Below are 18,134 nucleotides of genomic sequence, written 5' to 3'. Positions count from 1 at the left end.
TATAATTATTTTATTATTTTTAGTGATTAATTTACATCTGCTGTCTGTTCAGGAAGAAATGCATTTGTTTCTTTTCCTCTGGGGTTGTACTGCTTGCAGAGTCTTGCATCTTAGGGTTTGTTTGTGAATATTAGTTTTTGGTCCTGCATTTGCCTGGGGCTATCTATTTTCTGGTAGGAATGAATGTTGAAAAGCATACAGTGTGCTTAATTTTGTGGATAACCATTATGTGTTGTTAATACAATTATATTGTGTGTGTATATATATGAAAAATGAATGGAAAAAATGGTGTTACAATTAGTAATATTATGTGGGCGGGGTCTGGGGTGGAGATTGGGTAGAGATGGACACGTCTTAACCTAGTGTTCTTCAACTGCCAGTCCACAAAATAATTCTATTTCCTCTGGTCCATAGGTGTCATAAGGTTGAAGAACACTGTGCTAAGATGTGTGATGCCTATAAGGCATATTTTCAAGTTGAATATTTGTGTCCTGAATATAAAACTTTTCCTTAAGTCTTTAGGAAAGCCTCAGCCCCACCACTCCACCGCTATAATTCATTTTGACAGCGGGAAGAATTACGTGGATCTCATCACCGGCTTCCACTTTATTCTGTTTGTTACTGTATTCTAATGTTCTTTAGTGTTATTAAATATTTTTCTTAAGTTATATTAAAACTCTATTATAACCATTGTGTATTGTTTTAGCCACTTATCTTTATGCTACCATGACTCGGAAGAGACAACCCCGAGTCATAGTAAAGACTTAAGGAAATGTTTTATATTCGGGACACAAATATTCATCAATTTGATTATAAAATGTTCCGAATTTAATTGAAAGTTTTCCACATTTATACTAGTAGGCTACAAGGCATATTTTGGCATGCCTGTTGGGAATCAAGACAAACTTTGGGCATCTTACTTCACATGCAAGCACTGCCAAAAAAAAAAAAAATCCTCTGGAAGGTAAGACAATTTTATTTCTCACCAAGGTGGCAGAATTTTCTGCTATAAAATTTCTTAGAATGCTTAATTTAAAAAAATATTTAAATTAAAAAATTTTCAATGCTATCTGAAAATATATCATATATGAAATACATTATGAAAATCTCATACACATTGGTTATAGGTGAAATAAATGTATTAATTAATTAATGTTTTCATTAGCACAATTTTCATTTTGTTCTTCTACAGGATGGTACAGAGGGGAAAAGAGAATCATTAAATTTGCTATCCCAAGAATTTGGTGGGAATCCAATGACCACTAATGCAACTGCAATTTCTACATGGTGGACTCTTCCAAATGTCAAACTGGCAAACATGTATCTGCAATAACAAATCCAAACGTTCATTCACCATTGCCCCGGTGTCAAATTGCCTGAGCTCCCTATACCCACTCCTCCATAGAGACAGCAGCGGTCTTCAGAAGACAGCAGCAATTCAGAGTGAGGGAGACATTGTAGATCCTTTTTACAGTATCAGTGGTGCAGCTGATGAGAGAAACCCATACTATCCAAACCAATAAAACCTCAACGTCTTGATCAGAGATCTTGGTCTCAATGCTGAGCTTTTGATGTTTAGGCACAGGCAATGGAACTTGGATGAAAGTGTGAAAGTCAGAGATCAGAGGAAGTGTCACAAAGTTTCTTTTTCCACCTTATTTGCCCATCAAGATGGGCTCTGCTTTTGACACAATGTAACCAGTTTGTTTGAGGCAATCAGAATTGCCTGAAACCTGAAAAACTGGCATCTCTTCACTGACAGCTCATCCAGGAAGCATCAAAGCCATGCTGCTCCATAATGGGAACAAATACCCATCTCTTCCACTGGCTCACTCAGTGCACCTCAGAGAGGATTACAACAGCATCAAGACCTTACTAGGCGACTTGAAGTATGATGAGTATGGCTGGGAGGTCATCAGAGACTTCAAAATGGTGGCATTCCTAATGGATCACCAAGACAGTTTTTCCAAGTTCCCTTGCTATTTCTGCCTTTGGAACAGCAGGGACACAAAGGTGCACTAACAAAGGCAGGACTGGCCACAGCAGACCAAGTTCTCTATGGGGAGAAACAGTGTCAAATGGGAACCACTGGAGGACCCCTGTTCATTGTCAACACTGCACATCAAATTGGGCCTAATGAAACTATTTGTTAGAGCTTTAGATAAGGAGTCAGCAGCCTTCAAGTACATTCAAGACATCTAATCTGTCTGATGCAAAGGTCAGAGCTAAAGTCTTTGTCAGACTACAGATAAAGAAGATCCTGCAGTGCAAGGAATTTTCCAAGAAGCTAACTAGGAAAGAGAACGTGGCTTGGAATAGCTTTGTCATAGTGGTTTGGGGCTTCCTGGGCAATCACAAGACCAAAAACTAGGTGGCATTGGTTAAGAATCTGAAGAATTACAGTAAAATGGATTTTAGAATATCTCTCAAACTCCATACTTTGATAAGAACATAAACATAAGAATAACCTTACTGGGTCTGACCAATGGTTCATCAAACCCAGTAGCCCGTTTTCACAGTGGCCAATCCAGGTCATTAGTACCTGGGCAAAACCCAAGGAATAGCAATATTCCATGCTACCGATCCAGGGTAAGCAGTGGCTTCCCCCATATCTTTCTCAATAACAGACTATGGACTGTTCCTCCAGGAAATTGTCCAAACCTTTCTTAAAACCAGCTACGCTATCCGCTCTTACCACAACCTCTGGCAATGCATTCCAGAGCTTAACTATTCTCTGAGTGAAGTTTTAAAACCAATGGTATAACTTGTTGTACATGCTCTTGTGTTTTTGTCCTGCCATTGGTTTTAAAACTATTTCCCTGTAACTTCATCGAGTGTCGCCTAGTCTTTGTAATTTTTGATGGAGTGAAAAATCGATCCATTTATACCCGTTCTACTTCATTCAGGATTTTGTAGACTTCAATCATATCTCCACTCAGCTGTCTCTTTTCCAAGCTGAAGAGCCCTAAATGTTTTAGTCTTTCCTCATACGAGAGGAGTTCCATCCCCATTATCATCTTGGTCGCTCTTCTTTGAACCTTTTCTAGTGCCACTATATCTTTCTTGAGATAAGGAGACCAGATCTGAACGCAAGGCTGCACCATGGAACAATACAGGGGCATTATAACATTCTTAAGTTTTGTTAACCATCCCTTTTTTAATAATTCCTAGCATTCTGTTTGCTTTATTGGTTGCCGCTACGCATTAGGCAGAAGGTTGCATCGTATTGTCTATGACATGGGTGCCCAAAATGTTGATCATGATTGACCAGTAGATCGCAAAGGCAACGTGAGTCGATCGCGGAGCCCATCACAGGATCTGCGATAGACTCACGTTGCCTTTGCCTTCTGTTCTCTCTGCTTCCCTGACACCAGGCCAGGTGCATACAGTCACCGGGCCTACAGCCTTCCCACCCCCTTGACATCAATTCTGATGTCATAGAGGAAGTTCTGGGCCAGCTAATCGGTGTCTGGCTGGCCCGGAATTTCCTCTCCGACGTCAGAATTGATGTTGGGGGAGAGGGGGAGGCTTGTGGGCCCAGTGCTTGTATACACCTGGTCTGGTGTCGGGGAAGCAGGGAGAAATTTGTGGCAGTGGTGGTTTGGGGGGAGGGAGAAAGACAGACAGAAAGGGGGGCAGGGAAGAGATAAAAGAAAGACAAACAGAAAGGGGGGGGGGGCAAGGAGAGAGACAGAGAGAAAGAAAGAAAGAAAGGGGAGGGGGCTGGGAGAGAGGAAGAAAAATTTGGACTCATGGAGGGACAGAGAAATGTTGGTTGGGGAATGGAATGAGGTCTGGAGGAGAGAGAAGGAAAGATAGGCAGAAATAAATAAATATTGGATTTACCGTCAGAAGAAGGAAGTGCAACCAAAGACTTATGAAATCACCAGATAGCAAAGGTAGGAAAAATTATTTTATTTTAAATTCAGTGATCAAAATGTGTCCGTTTTGAGAATTTATATCTGCTGTCTATATTTTGCACTATTGCCCCCTTTTACTAAACCACAATACGGTTTTTAGCACAGGGAGCCTATGAGCGTCGGGAGCAGCACGGGACATTCAGGGCTAAAAACCGTTATTGCAGTTTAGTAAAAGGGGAGGGGGTATATTTGTCTATTTTTGTATAGTTGTTACTGAGGTGACATTGCATAATTTAAAGTGATCTGCCTTGACCTCTTTGAAACCCCCCCTCCTCCGAATATAAATGATAATTAACATTTTCTCTGCCTACAGTGTGCTTTGTGTTTTTTTAAATTTTATTACTGGTAGATCATTTTGACTTGGTCATTTTAAAAGTAGCTCACAAGCCATAAAAGTGTGGGCACCCCTGGTCTACGATGATACCCAGATCCTTTTCTTGGGTGCGAACCCCCAAGGTGGACCCTAGCATTCAGTAACCGTGATTCAGAGAGCATAATCAGAGGAGCAAGGTGGGTGCTTCTACCAGGATATACTGGAAATCGAATGCCGCTTCCAAGAACAATATAATGAGAACATGATTGGAGAGTACATCTGGGGACTGATTTGTGAAAGAGACTTACAATATGATCGCAAATCTCGAAATGTCGCAGTAGAGGTTTCTACTGCAATACCGCAGTAGAGGTTTCTATTGCAGGCTGGTGAGGTAAATGTTCTGACACTCATAGAATTCCTATGAGCATCGGAGCATTTACCTGGCTGGCCTGCAGTAGAAACCTGTACTGTGGTTTGTAAAAGGAGCCCTTAAATGGGTACATTGCAAAATTTGACTATCCTGGTCACAAAAGCAAAGTTTTATGGAAATAACAGATATTTTCTATACTTTTTAAGCATTAGCAATTAGGAAATTATACTAAGGCCCAGATTCAGTATAGGACACACTATGCCTAAGCAGCATTTGAAAATCGCACATGGGCGTCCTATAGAGAATTGTGCCTAAGCCTGCTTAATAACCTGATTCTCTAACCCAGTGTTTCTCAACTCAGTCCTGGAGTACCCCTTTGCCAGTCAGGCTTTCAGGATAACCACAGTGAATATGCTTGAAAGAAATTAGCATATAATGGAGGCAGTGTATGCAAATCAAGTTTATGCATATTCATTGTGGATATCCTGAAAACCTGACTGGCAAGGGGGTACTCCAGGACTGAGTTGAGAAACAGTGCTTTAACCGACGTCCATGTCACAGGCGCCAGTTAGAGAATCGAGATGTCGCTGAGCTTATTGTAGCAAGGGATCTCCCTACTGCAATAAGTTTAGCAGCCACCCTCTTCCCCCCCCCCCCCCCCCCCGTACATTGCCAGTCCCTCCTGCTGGAACTCCTCCACTCTCCCTGTACATCGCCAGAAAGATCCCCAGTCTCTCCTGCTGGAACCCCCTCGAACATAGCGGGCATCCCCCGGACCGCCCCAGAAACCCCCTACCTTAACTTGTTGGCTGGCTGGAGGCATCCTTCCTGCCTCCAACCGGCTCAAGAATGGCGGACCTGCCTCTTCCTTTAATGCAGGGATGTTCAACCTTTTGGCTTTCCTGGGCCGCATTGGCCGAAAAAAATGATTCTGGGGCCGCACAAATACGCAAACGCTGCAGCAAGACAGAGGAGGGAGCTGCCAAGACAGTAAACACCCAGGGGCAGCAGAGGAAAACACTGCATTGCCCTCGACCGGGGCCGCACATAATACTTCACGGGGCCGCAGGTTGGATACCCCTGCTTTAATGTGCGTAAAGGGGCAAATAACAGGGGAGGGGCAGCATACCCTGTTAAATGCAAGTCAAGGAGGGTTGTTTGGCAGGTGGGGCAGGACTTTTTCATGGGCTTGCTCAATGGTAGCTATAGTAGGCCCATAGTCTTATTAATTCACTGCTAGCAGCTAGAAATGAGGTGGCTTGCTGATGCCCTGAAGAACTAGCAAACGAGAATGGAAAGAGGAGAACTCTCCCTCAGGGAGGGAAGTGCCTCTAGTTTGCAAGTAAGGGGATATATGATTGAGCAGAAGGATAAGAATGAGGAAAAAAAAGCACTGAGTTGGGCGTGAGAATGTGGGAAGTGACAAAGTAGGAAAAGCATTCAGTGGGTGGATAGGTGTGAGGGTGTGAACGGTGGGTGGGTTTTCCCTAGTGGTAGGGCAACAGATGAGAAAGGGTAGGCGGAGCTGGGGGTGAAGCGGGCATGGCTAAAGGCAAAGGTGAAGGAGGCAGGGTGTATGTGCTAAAATCTCCCCTTCAGAAAATTGCTCCGCCTTGACATTTCTGTCGCCCCTCCCCCATCATACATATTAAACGCCTTAGCTGACCGTGATTATCAAGTCTTCGTCAGCTAAAAAACAAACAAACCCACCATAACTCTTCGCGGAAGCTGCCCAGCCACCAGCCCTAACACTCGCGCATGCTCTGTTCGTACGTGAGCATTGAGCATGCGCATGGTGCCGGCGGCGGCAGCAGCTGAGAACGTTGCCGCTAGGGGAGTTCTGGCGGGCTGATGAAGTTTGCAGCTGGTGGGGCTTGGGGATCCCCACCAGCTACACCAACATTGTACCGCTGCTGGGTGGACCCGAGCGTAAAGGGGGTGTGCCCAGGTCCACCCGTAGGTACGCCCCTGATAACTCTTTCAGTTTTTACACTTTTCCGGGTGAAGTTGGTTTTACAACATGAAAGTGACCATTTGTTTCGGGAAGACTGGGATTGTGGTCCCTTGCAAGGATGGCAAGTTCAGTGTGAGAGAGCTAATCCAACAAGCCGCCCAGAGATATATTAAAGCCAGGGAGAAGGTAAGATGGGGGTCTTGGTTGCTTCTTCCGAACAGTGAGAAAGTTTGCAAACGCTGCTTTTCAGAGGAGATGTAATTTGGGGTCCACAGGCCGAGAGGGCATAGAAATAATGAAAATATGATTGTAGAGTGTCTCATTTTCAACAGAAAATTCACGTTTTGATCGCCAAACATTGACTCTCATAAATGCTTCTTTTAGTTATGCAAGAAGTTACTGTCAGGCCTTATCTTCAGATCAACGTGAGAATGTGGTTAACATGAAAACATGAGAATATTAGCTATAATTTTGTTTATTATAGAATTTCGTTGTAGAGGTAGTGGTCCAATTTCAAGTACAACGCCTCATTAATGAGAAAAGCCCTTTAGACGGTATGGGAAACAATTGTGAACGTCATTCCTCGAGATCAATTGTTTTACTCATAAATGCAAGACTGTTTGAGGTACACGATTCTTTAAGTTGGTTGCTGATCCTGCTTGACTTTCTGTATAACTCTTGTGGGAATGTGCATAAGATGTATTGGTGTGTAATAGCTGACTGGAAATCAGACAGAGTTGCTACAGCATTATTTTGACTTTACTCCAGAAAGATGTGATCATATATTGGTTGTGCAGCCAGTGTTGTGGGTTTTTAGAGCGCAATCTGTTGAGGAAACTTTTAATGTATTGGAGCTTAAAGCAAGAGCAACAATTCTGAGTGTAATTCAGCTGCTATTTGAAATGTAGAAACTTTTATTTAGGTGGTTGAGAAAAGAAAAAGGAGTGAGGAACATGTCAATTACCGGTACTAATGAAGACTGAATTCAAGCTGAGTTTGAAACTTTTCATTTGGCAAACTGTTTTTATAGCCTAGAAACACTTAAGGTAGTATAGTCTATAGCAGTGGTCTCAAACTTGTAGCGGGGGGGAGGGGGGGCAGGTACTATTTTGAGGCCCTCAGTATGGTTATCATAATCACAAAAGTAAAATAAAGCAGTTTCTTGATCATATTCTTTAGCTATAAATTACAATATTATTATTAAGACTTAGCCAAAAGGAAAGATTTATAAACTATAAAGAGTTTTATCTTATGCAAAATTGTCATTTCTTTAATAAGACATTAACTATTTTTTCTGAGGCTCTCCAAGTACCTACAAATCCAAAATGCGGCCCTGCAAAAGGTTTGAGTTTGAGACCACTAGTCTATAGCAAATGGTGACATGTATTCTGGGCCTGATTTAAGTTTTCTTCCTGTAGACAGGTTGTAGGGAATAAAGCCTTCATAGTACCAACTTGTAGAGTTTGATATAACCAGCTAATAAATAACTCGCTAATTTAAACCTTGTTGGCTAAAAATGTTTGCCCCTTAGCCCCAAATTAAGAACAAGATTTACCAAGGGATTTCTCTCATTTGTTGTCTATAGAAGTGGTTCCCAAACTTTTTTTGGTTCAAAGCCATGCTAGTGTTTTTAGTGCTGGCCGTAGCAGTAACAGCTCCAATGAGCATAGGAGCTGTTACTGCGGTGGCTGGCGCTGAAAACGCTAGCACACCTTTGTAAATGTTTCAAAATTTTTCGTGGCTCCCCAGGTCAAACAATAGTTCTGTAATCTAATACATACCTGATAGTTGGTAGCTTAATTAAAACAACTTATAAAGGTTATCACAATCTTGAATTATTTATTTGAAAAAAATTCAACAACGCATATAAAAAAAATCACAAAAAATATTGATAGAACTAGTGAGATATGGATGAGCTTGCTGTTCATTACAAATCTTCTCAAACCTTGGAACCATATTTGATTTGGCCAATCTCATTTCTTGTTCCACATTGATTTTCGTTCGGTATTTGCTTTTTATCACAGCGAGTGTCGAAAAATCAACCTCGCTTAAATAGGATGTTGCAAATTGAATTAAGATTCTCTGTGCTCTACTGCTTAACAGCGGATATTCATCTCTTACTGAAACCAAAATTCAGTCATATCCAAGCTGGATAATAGTGCTAAATATCCAAATTTTCACACTGGCCACTTTCCTCTCTCCACCTTTAACTTATATGAGCAGAATTGAGGCCAATCAGCCAACTATATATATATATATATATATATATATATATATATATATATATATATATATATACTGACTGTTGGCTTTAAAAATTGATTCACTTGTTTGTTTTGACTTCTGGGAGCTGTTCTGAAATGGGCAAGCCACTGTATGTTACTATCTGTACTGAATTTGCTGTTATTGTCTGTCTATATAGGTTAATTCTATCTCTTCTTAAGTTTGATGGTCATATCGTCACATACTGAAGACAGTTGATAGCAAGATCACTTTGCTGCCACATTTATTTCTAAGCCTTGGCTTTCTGTCCTTTCCAGTGATTAAATTATGCACCAGAACAGTTCTGATTATTCACTCACCTCTTCTATACTGGATTTCTGCATTGTCTTTCAGATATTCTTGGGCCTAAGTGTGTTATGTGCACTTAGCACATTTCAAAACAGGATCTTAACACATTAAAAAATTACAGACAGTCCCTGAGTTACAGACGCCCGACTTAAGTACAACTCATACTTAAGAATGCAGTTGCGGCTTTATTTGATTCACTGAGCAGTATTTCCAGTGGTATAGACTCCTACACTTCTCCTGTAGCACATTCTGGAATGATGCATGGCCATATTAAGAACAGTGTGTGGTTGTGCACATTGTACCTTAGAGAGAGCACTGGTAGGGACAGTTGGCCCTTTTGTCAGCTGAGAGCAGAGGTAAGCAACAAGAATCTTAAACTCTACAACAGGGGTAGGGAACTCCGGTCCTCGAAAGTCGTATTCCAGTCGGGTTTTCAGGATTTCCCCAATTAATATGCATTGAAAGCAGTGCATGCAAATAGATCTCATGCATATTCATTAGGGACATCCTGAAAACCCAACTGGAATACGGCTCTCGAGGACCGGAGTTCCCTACCCCTGCTCTACAATTTCTGAGTTACATGCAAATCCAACTTAAGAACAGCTTTAAAAATGTAACTTGTTCTTAACCCAGGGACTGCCTGTACTGTATTTCTTCAATTCTAAGAAGCCATCAAATGCAAGTCACACTTACTTCCCATGCACATTAAAATGAGTAAAAATTGCTGGTGGGCTTCTGGGGCTGGGGAGGTTTTGGGGTGCCGGATATTGCTCTTTATAATCAGGCATGCCTTTTACGCCACGTCAGGGACTGGGTCTTGGGTACCGACCTTTATACCGATATCTCCATGGAGCGTGATTATTTTTATCCTTCTCACCTTCTTTCTCTACTTCATGCTCGGTTGGCAGTGCTGCCAGTTTCCTGTCGCCGTAGTATTTTGTTTCGCCCACTTTGGGAGATGTGGCGGTGGCTGCTGCCTTTTTGGCGGCAGGATCCTCATGTTAGTGTTTTGCTGCCTCTGACCGGTAATCTTTCCTTGCCCCCGGGGTTGTTTCCCTCTGTCTTTGGGCGCTGGCGAGCTCGAGGGTTTGAGTTTCTTTTTCATATGCTGCGGGATGATGGAACGTTCCTCTCCTGTGAAGAGTTGCTGCGTTGTGGTCTGCCTTCTTCGGGTCTTCTCTTTGCTCATTGTCAATTGCGGCATTATGTGCAGTTCCTTCCTTGGAGTTCTCTTTCTTTGGATTTTGGGATTAGTTTTCGTGCCTTTTTGGAGGGGGGGGGAGAGGACCCTGCCTCTCGGATCTCGGTCTCCTTATATCATAAACAGCTTGGGGCTCTTGGACCCCCGCGGGATTTTTCCTTTGTGCTGATGGCTTGGCAGAGGGATTTGGGGCGGGAGCTTGGGGTGGTTTTTTTGCTTCGGGCTTTTCGCTGTATCCCTGCTTTGGTGCATAGTGCGGAGCTTCGAGAGTGCCACTTCAGGACCTTGTTGAGAGCGTATGCCTCCCAGAGTTGGGCCTACCATATGGGCTGTGTCGATACCCAATATTGTCTCACCTGTCACACGGAGGTGAACTCTTACTTTCATGGCCTTTGGGATTGTGAGAGTATTCAGAGCTTTTGGGAGGCCTTGGCTTCCTTTCTTCAGGGTCTTTTACGGGTTTCTGTTCCTGTCTCTGCGTATCACATGTTGTTCACTCATTTTTCTTTGTTTTCTATGTATACCTCTGCTGAGAAATTGTTTTTGAGCAAATGTTATATTTTGGGGAAAAAGTGTATACTGAATTTCTGGTTGGCTGATGCTCCTCCCTTCTTCTGGTACTGGAGGAATAAATTGCATGACCTTCTAGGCTGGGAGGCCAACCTGGCTTCTTCCTCTCGTCGATGGAGCAGAGACTTTGTTCATATTTGGACTCCCTATTTGGACAGTTTGTCTCCCCGGGTTCGTAGTCGTATCTTGAATAGACTGCAGTTGTATTCCATTCCGCCTGTCTGATTTGGGGGGAGGGGGGCTGGGGGGATTGGGGAGTGTGATGTTCTGTGGGGGGGGCTGGAGTTTGGGGCTCTTTGTAACCTGAGAGGACATCAGAGTCCAGTCCTCTTGGGGGGGGGGGGGGCCTTATCTTCTTTACTTGAATTCTTGTCTGCTGTTTGCATTTGTAGTTGTATAGTTTGTTTTTTAATAAAAACAGATTTCACCTAAAATGAGTAAAAATGTGCATCTTAGAATCGAAGACAAACATTACAAATTACATGGCCTCGGGGACCTAAACAGAAATCTACAGTATATGCACACTCCTTAGCAATTTACTTTCAAAATACCATACTTCTTATTCTGTTTTCCTTCTGCATGTTTACCATATTTTTCACTTTTGCAAAATGGGGATGCATCTTAAAATTAATGGGATCTTAGAATCAAGGGTTTATTTTTCCACTTTTTCAAAAGGGTGTGTGTGTGTTACAATTAAGGAACGATAGTATATTTCCTCATTAAGGAAAGTAAGGGAAATTCCAGCATTTGTATTTTTTTTTTCCAGTACGTCGGGTATCTAAGTTTTTTCCCCAAGGTTTAACTAGTACTATGAGCAATTTTCCATCTTTGCAATTCTCCCACTTGAAAGACACATTAAAAGAGTAAAATACCGTAATAGTTTTGTGGTTTATGCCTTGTAAATTAATTTAATCATAAGTAAAGAATGACTCATGGATATATCATGGAGTAGGTTTTAAAATAGTAAGTTGAACCAAAGGAAAACTGAATGACTCTGGTAAAGCCAAAACTGTATAGCAATGTATTTTTATATTCTTATTAAACTTTTTGTGCAAATGTATTTCATATCTGTGAATAACTATGTAATCCCACAGTATGTATGACTTAGACTACACTGTAACAAATGTTATGTATATAGTTACTATACTGTAACCAATCTGCCTATGCTTTTTGCAGGAAGCAAAGCTAGGTCTTGGGATTTAAAAAGAGGGACATAATCAGGCCCTGACAGACTTTCTTTGAGTCTAAAAGTCAGTCCGAGAACTTAGGAGCCAGTTGCCAAGAATTCTCTTCCTCCCTCTTCTCCACTCCATCCTTGCTGAAGTTTGACTAGGGTAGGGTGGCAGGTAATGCCATAATATTGGATTATGCCTCCAACTACCATGGCTCAGATTGCTACATCTGTATTTTCTATGGAGAAAAAAAGCTTAGTAAATCAGTTCCCTTCTCCATAAGTTGCAGGCACCCTCCTGAGAGCTACATTTGAGCTCATTGCCTGTCAGCTTCACTTATTCTTATGACATGGGACACCGCCATTCTCTCTTTGACTTAGTGCCCTCATCCTGATTTATTACTTTCCCTGTCCTAATTCTGCTTATCTCCATCCCTTGTCCTCACCTGTCTCCTTTAGTAAACTCCCACCTTCATTTCTTCCTTTTTTTTCCCAAACCCATCAGTCTGTCTCTGCCACTTACACCCTGCCACCCATCCTGCTCTATTTCCTAAACCCTTCCAGCAAGTCATCATTGTCTTTGCCATAACTTCCAGCTAACCGTTTATTGACCTTCCAGCCACTTAGCCCCAGACTATCCCCTCACTTTGCTAGCTGTGCTGCACTATCTAAAGCAGTGTCTCTCAAAATGTGTGCCATGCACAGTGGTGTGCCCCCGAGAGATTCTAGGTGTGCCATGAGAGATTCCAGAATTTTACTTTATTTTTAAAAATTCCCTTCATAAGTATACACTAGAATAGATTACATGTATGTTGCATACGCAAGAGTCTGTCGATCTGTGTGACTTTTTATCATATTCATAGCTGTCAGCATCATATACTTCTGGATTTTCTGCCGCTGTAGCCTGATCAGCTTCTGTCTGTTCGTTTTCTGTTCTGGAAATATCAAACCCATTTTCTGGTTCTTCTTCTTGAAGGATCCTGTCCATTCCATTTCTGTGATGATCAAAATTCCTTTCGTGTTCTTGAATTAACTGATTAACTGTCTCCTTAGGAAGATGCCTCATCTGGGGTGACTCAATCTCATGATGGTTTACTGGATATTGCTGCAAATGTTGCAGATGCCTATGTCTTTCCTTTTCCATTTGCTTTGCTTCCTGAAGTGCTTGATTCTCCATACATGTAAAAATAACATTTAGCATCTGTGTGAGTAGCTTTGGCTGTTATCTGATTTATTAGATTTTTGCTTGCTAGATAAATATTGTAGCATGTTCTGACAGCCTGCAGCACTGTGGCCCCGATTCTATAAAGGGCACCTAAGTCATGCCTAAAGTTAGGCGTGCTTTAGGCGTCGAGTCTAAGTGGTTAATGAACCAATTAAAGGTCTTAAGCGATAATTGGTACTTAGGCATCCAAAGGACGTAGACGTCATTTTGTAGATGAAGCCACAATTTCATGGATGCCCATGTTTAAAACTTGCACCTAACTCAATAGGCTTGGGCGTGGAATGGACGTGGTTTGGGCAATGACTCAATTTGGGCGTCCTTTAATTCATTTAATAATAATAATTTTATTTCTTATATACTGCCAAAGCCGTAGTAGTTCGAGGCGGTTTACAACAAAGAAGGGCTGGACAATCAGCGAATATAGGTACAATCAACGAATATAGATACAATTTAAATAGGTAAGCAGGATACAGGTACAATGTATATATACAATCTGCGAATATAGGTACAAATTATAAATAATAATAATAATAACTTTATTTTGTATACCGCCATACCCAGGGAGTTCTAGGTGGTTCACATCAATTAACCAAAATTACAAACAATGAAGTCATTGAAGTTATCAGGAAAGGAAAGTACAGGTCATTTAAGTTAACAGGTTAGGAATGTACAATAAGAAGGAGAGGATGATGAGCAGGATACAGGTACAATATATAGGGGCCATATGTAAAGGGGAGCAGGAAACAGGGGTAGGGCTTAAGAGATCTTGAGAAACAAGAAGTCGGACATAGAGGTCTTAGGTTATAAAATGGTTAAATAGGTTAGTTTTTAATAGTTTTCTGAAGTTTAAGTAGGATGAGGAACGCGAGATAATATTGCCCAGCCAATCATTTAGTTGACCTGCTTGGAAGGCAAATGTTCTATTCAGGTATCTTTTGTAGCGGCAGGCCTTTAGAGTTGGATGGCTAAACAGATCATACCAAGTTTACAGTGACAATACTCATTCCTTCAGCTGGGTAAACGCATGTGGAGTACCGCAGAACTCAACAGATAAGTTCTGCGTGTGGATCTGGATGGACAAACTAAGATAAAATGGGGAACTAAGTATAAGCGGGCTGAACCAAGAATGGATTTGAAACAAGAGATAGGCAAATTTGAATTGTTCTCTTGCTTCCAAGGGTAGCCAGTGGAGTTTTTGGTAGTAGGGAGTTATGTGTTCCCATTTTTTTTAGCCTAAAGATCAGTCAGATTGCCGAATTTTAGATGATTTGGAGTCTTTGAATTTATTTTTTTTTTTTTAAAGACCCCAGATAGATGATGTAACAGTAGTCGAGTAAGTTTAGAATGGAGGATTGCACCAGTAGGCGGAATGAGGTTGCATCGAAGTACTTTCTGATGGTTCTTAGTTTCCATAAGGTGGAGAAGCCTTTTCTGACCAGTAGGTCGGTGTGTGCTTCAAGGGTAAGGTTGCAGTCTAGTGTCACTCCCAGAATTTTTATGGAATCTGTGATAGGAAAGACTTGACCGTTTAAGGAGATTGATGAATCTTTCATTTTGTCGTTCGGACTTGCCAGGAAGAATTTGTTTTTTTCTGAATTGAGTTTCAATTTGAAATCGGCCATCCATAGTTTGATTTGCTTTAAGATAGATGCCAGGTGATTTTTTGTCTCGGGAGTTAGGTTAGTTAGGGGAAAGACTATGGTGATGTCGTGAGCATAAATGTAGAATTTGATTTTCAAACTTTGCAATAGGTTCCCTAGTGTGGCCAGGTAGATGTTGAACAGTGTGGAGGACAGGGGGGGAGCCCTTCGGTACTCCACATGCATTTACCCAGCTGAAGGAATGAGTATTGTCACTGTAAACTTGGTATGATCGTTTACTTAGAAAACCCTATAACCATTTTAACACATTGCTCGAGAGACCGATTGACTCCAAACAGTCCAAAAGAATGGCATGATCAATTAAGTCGAAGGCACTACTTAAATCAAACTGCAGGACTAGTGCACTTATGCCCTGGCTAAACAGGCTATGGAGGGAATCTAGCAGAGAAGCAATAACAGTTTCAGTGCTGTGTCTGGAACGAAAATCTGACTGGTTATCATTTAGAATATTGAATTTGTCCAGATAGGTTACTACAGGGGTGTCCAACCTGCAGCTTGAGGGCTGCATATGTCCCCATGAAGTATTTTGTGCGGCCCCAGTCGAGGGCGATGCAGTATTTTCCTCTGCTGCCCCCGGGTATTTACCATCTTGCCGGCTCCCTCCTCTGTCTTGCTGCAGCTTTGCGCATTTGTGCAGCCCGAGAAACATTTTTTTTTGGCCAATGCGGCCCAGGGAAGCCAAAAGGTTGGACACCCCTGGGTTACTAAATCTTGGTTGACCAGACCTTCCATCAACTTTGCAAAGAAGGGGATGTTCGCAATGGGTCTGCAATTTAATGTCAGGTTGATGGGTTCTTTGGGGTTTTTTACAATCGGAGTGATTAGGATCTGGCCTAGGTTCTCAGGAAAGGTGCCTGACTGTAGAAGGGAAGAGAGCCAGGTGTGTAACTTGGCTTTGAAGGTGACCGGGACAACTTTTATTACATTTGGTGGTCAACAGTCTAGTTTGCAGTGGGAATTAGCATATTTTGAATAAAACTTGCAGAATTGTTGCCAAGTAGGGATGGTAAAATTGTTCCAGACCAGATTAGCCCTAGGTTCGTCATAGAGCTGAGCAACTGGGTAGTTCAGATGGTTGGTTGTGGAGGCCGATAGGGTGGATCTCAGATTGGAGATTTTGCTGTTGAAAAACTTGGCCAGGACATTGGCCGGTGGTGGGGAGTCTTAAGGTGGGACGGGTTAGGGTCTGAATGTCGTAAAGTTGTTGACTATTTTGAAAAGGTTTTTGATGTTGGGGTTTGGGGAGCCGATTTTTTGAGTGTAAAAGTTAGTGCGTTTGGTAGTTATAAGTTTTTTGTATTCTTTTAATTTTGTTTTCCAATTGGCTCTCTCTTTACTATCACCAGATTTCAGACATAGTCTTTCAAGTTTTCGTAGTTCCCGTTTCACTGATCCTAGTTCAGCGTCAAACCAGCCATCCAGGTTTTTGTTTCTTATTATCTTTGTTTTAATGGGAGCCATTTTGTTTAGGATCTGTGTGCTCATGTTGGTCCAGGAGTCAACCGTAAATGAGTCGGGGTCCGGGTTGGAAGAGATGTCGTTTATTAAGCCTCATGTGGATATCACCTTCTTAGACCTTTTTGCCAACTTGGGATTGGATAGGTGATGTCTTGCTTGCCAGTTAAGTTGGAAATTGCATAGTCAATGGTCTGACCACAGGGGATCTGTCCAGGTGGCTAGTTTCCAGAGAATCTTGGGGTGGACTTGTTCTTTGGAGAAGGTTACTAGGTCTAGTTGGTGACCTTTATGATGAGTTTTTTCAGTGGTAGGTATGAAAAAGTCCAGAGAGGTGATGAGGGATAGTAAATCTTTAGTGTCACTCTGCTCAACTTGTTCTAGGTGAATGTTCAGGTCCCCGATCAGTAGGTTGTAGGGACCTGTAATTGAGTTAGCGAGCAGGAATTCGGAGAAGTTGCCTTTAGCGGTGGACCATTTCTTGGGAGGGATGTAAAATAATGTGATAATTAAGCCATCTTATAGCTGGTCTGACTGGAGTTTACATGAGAGAATTTCGAGGTCCGTTGAGGATTTTGAGGCTAAGATGGTGGACTCGAATGAATCTCTTGTTATGATGGCTAGTCCTCCCCCCTCTTCCCCTGGTTCTGGGTAGAGACGTAATTTTAAACCCAGGTGAAAGACACTCACGAGTTATGATATCGTTATTGGAGATCAGCCACGTTTCAGTTAAGAGGACAACGTCAGGGTTGGACTCTTCTATCCAGTCTTTAACTAGCTGAGTTTTATTCCTGATAGATCAGATGTTTAAGTAGAAGCCTTGAACCTTTTGGTAGTGGGGAGGTTCAACAGGTACTGAGTGGGAAATTTATATAACACTGAGCGACCTAGGGCGTCCATATGATGCCTATATTGTAGGCGAATGAAAACCAGGTCTACTTTTGAGCTTAGTTTGGGCTTCAAATAGATCTGAGTTCTATGGACGGAACTCGGGCACTCTTTGGACATTCTTAATGCAATCTGCTAAATAGTTCTCTGGGATTTATTTTTGCTTTATTAAGCTCAAAAAACATTTAATAAGGCACCACATAAACAGGGCACATCAAAACAGATATATTGCATGCAAAACCTCTTTTTGTGGATGAACAGAAATGCTATTTGCTAATTAGAGGAAAAGATCCATTAACTGAAGCACAGCACATGAAAAACACAGCTTTACGTTTCTTGCTAAAAAGCTACTCTTTTTTTCTGACTAAACAGTGCTCCAATCAACTCATTCTTGAAAGCAAAGAAAGCACATGACAAAAATATATAGCTTATATAGCTTAAATATATAGTTGTGATATGATAGCTTAGGGATCTGTTAAGCTATCACAGGGCTCTGCTAAGCTATCATATCACAGGGCAGTCAGAGACACCTGTTTGGAAGCTGCTATAGCTCAATAAGTAAAAGCCCTATGCTCCTCTTCCAGAGTTCATGGGGTCAAATCCCAACCAGCTCCCCAGCCTTCCTTGGATAACTGGTTGATATGAGAGTTTTACAGACAGGACAGTTTCACAGTGACACAAATGGGTGACTTCACTTCTTCAATATTTGGGGTGGATCTTCAAATTTCCAAAGAGTTTTCTTATCCCAACCAAATCATTGGTACATCTGGGGGAAGTGTCCAACACGAAGGTGGGGAATGTGTTTCTTCCCAGATATAGAGTCAATAAGTTCCAG

General features: G+C 41.8%; 1 protein-coding gene across 4 annotated transcripts in view; it reads left to right on the top strand.

Moving 5' to 3' along the window:
* The first annotated feature begins 6,296 nt into the window (after positions 1 to 6,296).
* PARD3B (par-3 family cell polarity regulator beta) overlaps positions 6,297 to 18,134 on the top strand; it is a 1,834,390-nt gene continuing 1,822,552 nt past the window's right edge. For 2 of the 4 annotated variants that reach the window (XM_033945030.1, XM_033945031.1), the window contains exon 1: positions 6,299 to 6,743. In XM_033945030.1, the coding sequence (XP_033800921.1) occupies positions 6,624 to 6,743 (120 nt within the window). In that variant the 5' untranslated portion in view covers positions 6,299 to 6,623. Of the gene's footprint in view, positions 6,744 to 18,134 lie in introns of all 4 variants that reach the window. The other 2 variants (XM_033945029.1, XM_033945028.1) reach the window with 2 other exon arrangements.

This window comes from Geotrypetes seraphini, chromosome 5 (genome assembly GCF_902459505.1).
Source record: "Geotrypetes seraphini chromosome 5, aGeoSer1.1, whole genome shotgun sequence".
In the NCBI taxonomy this organism is placed as follows: Eukaryota; Metazoa; Chordata; class Amphibia; order Gymnophiona; family Dermophiidae; genus Geotrypetes; species Geotrypetes seraphini.
This window is presented reverse-complemented; position numbering and strand designations above follow the sequence as displayed.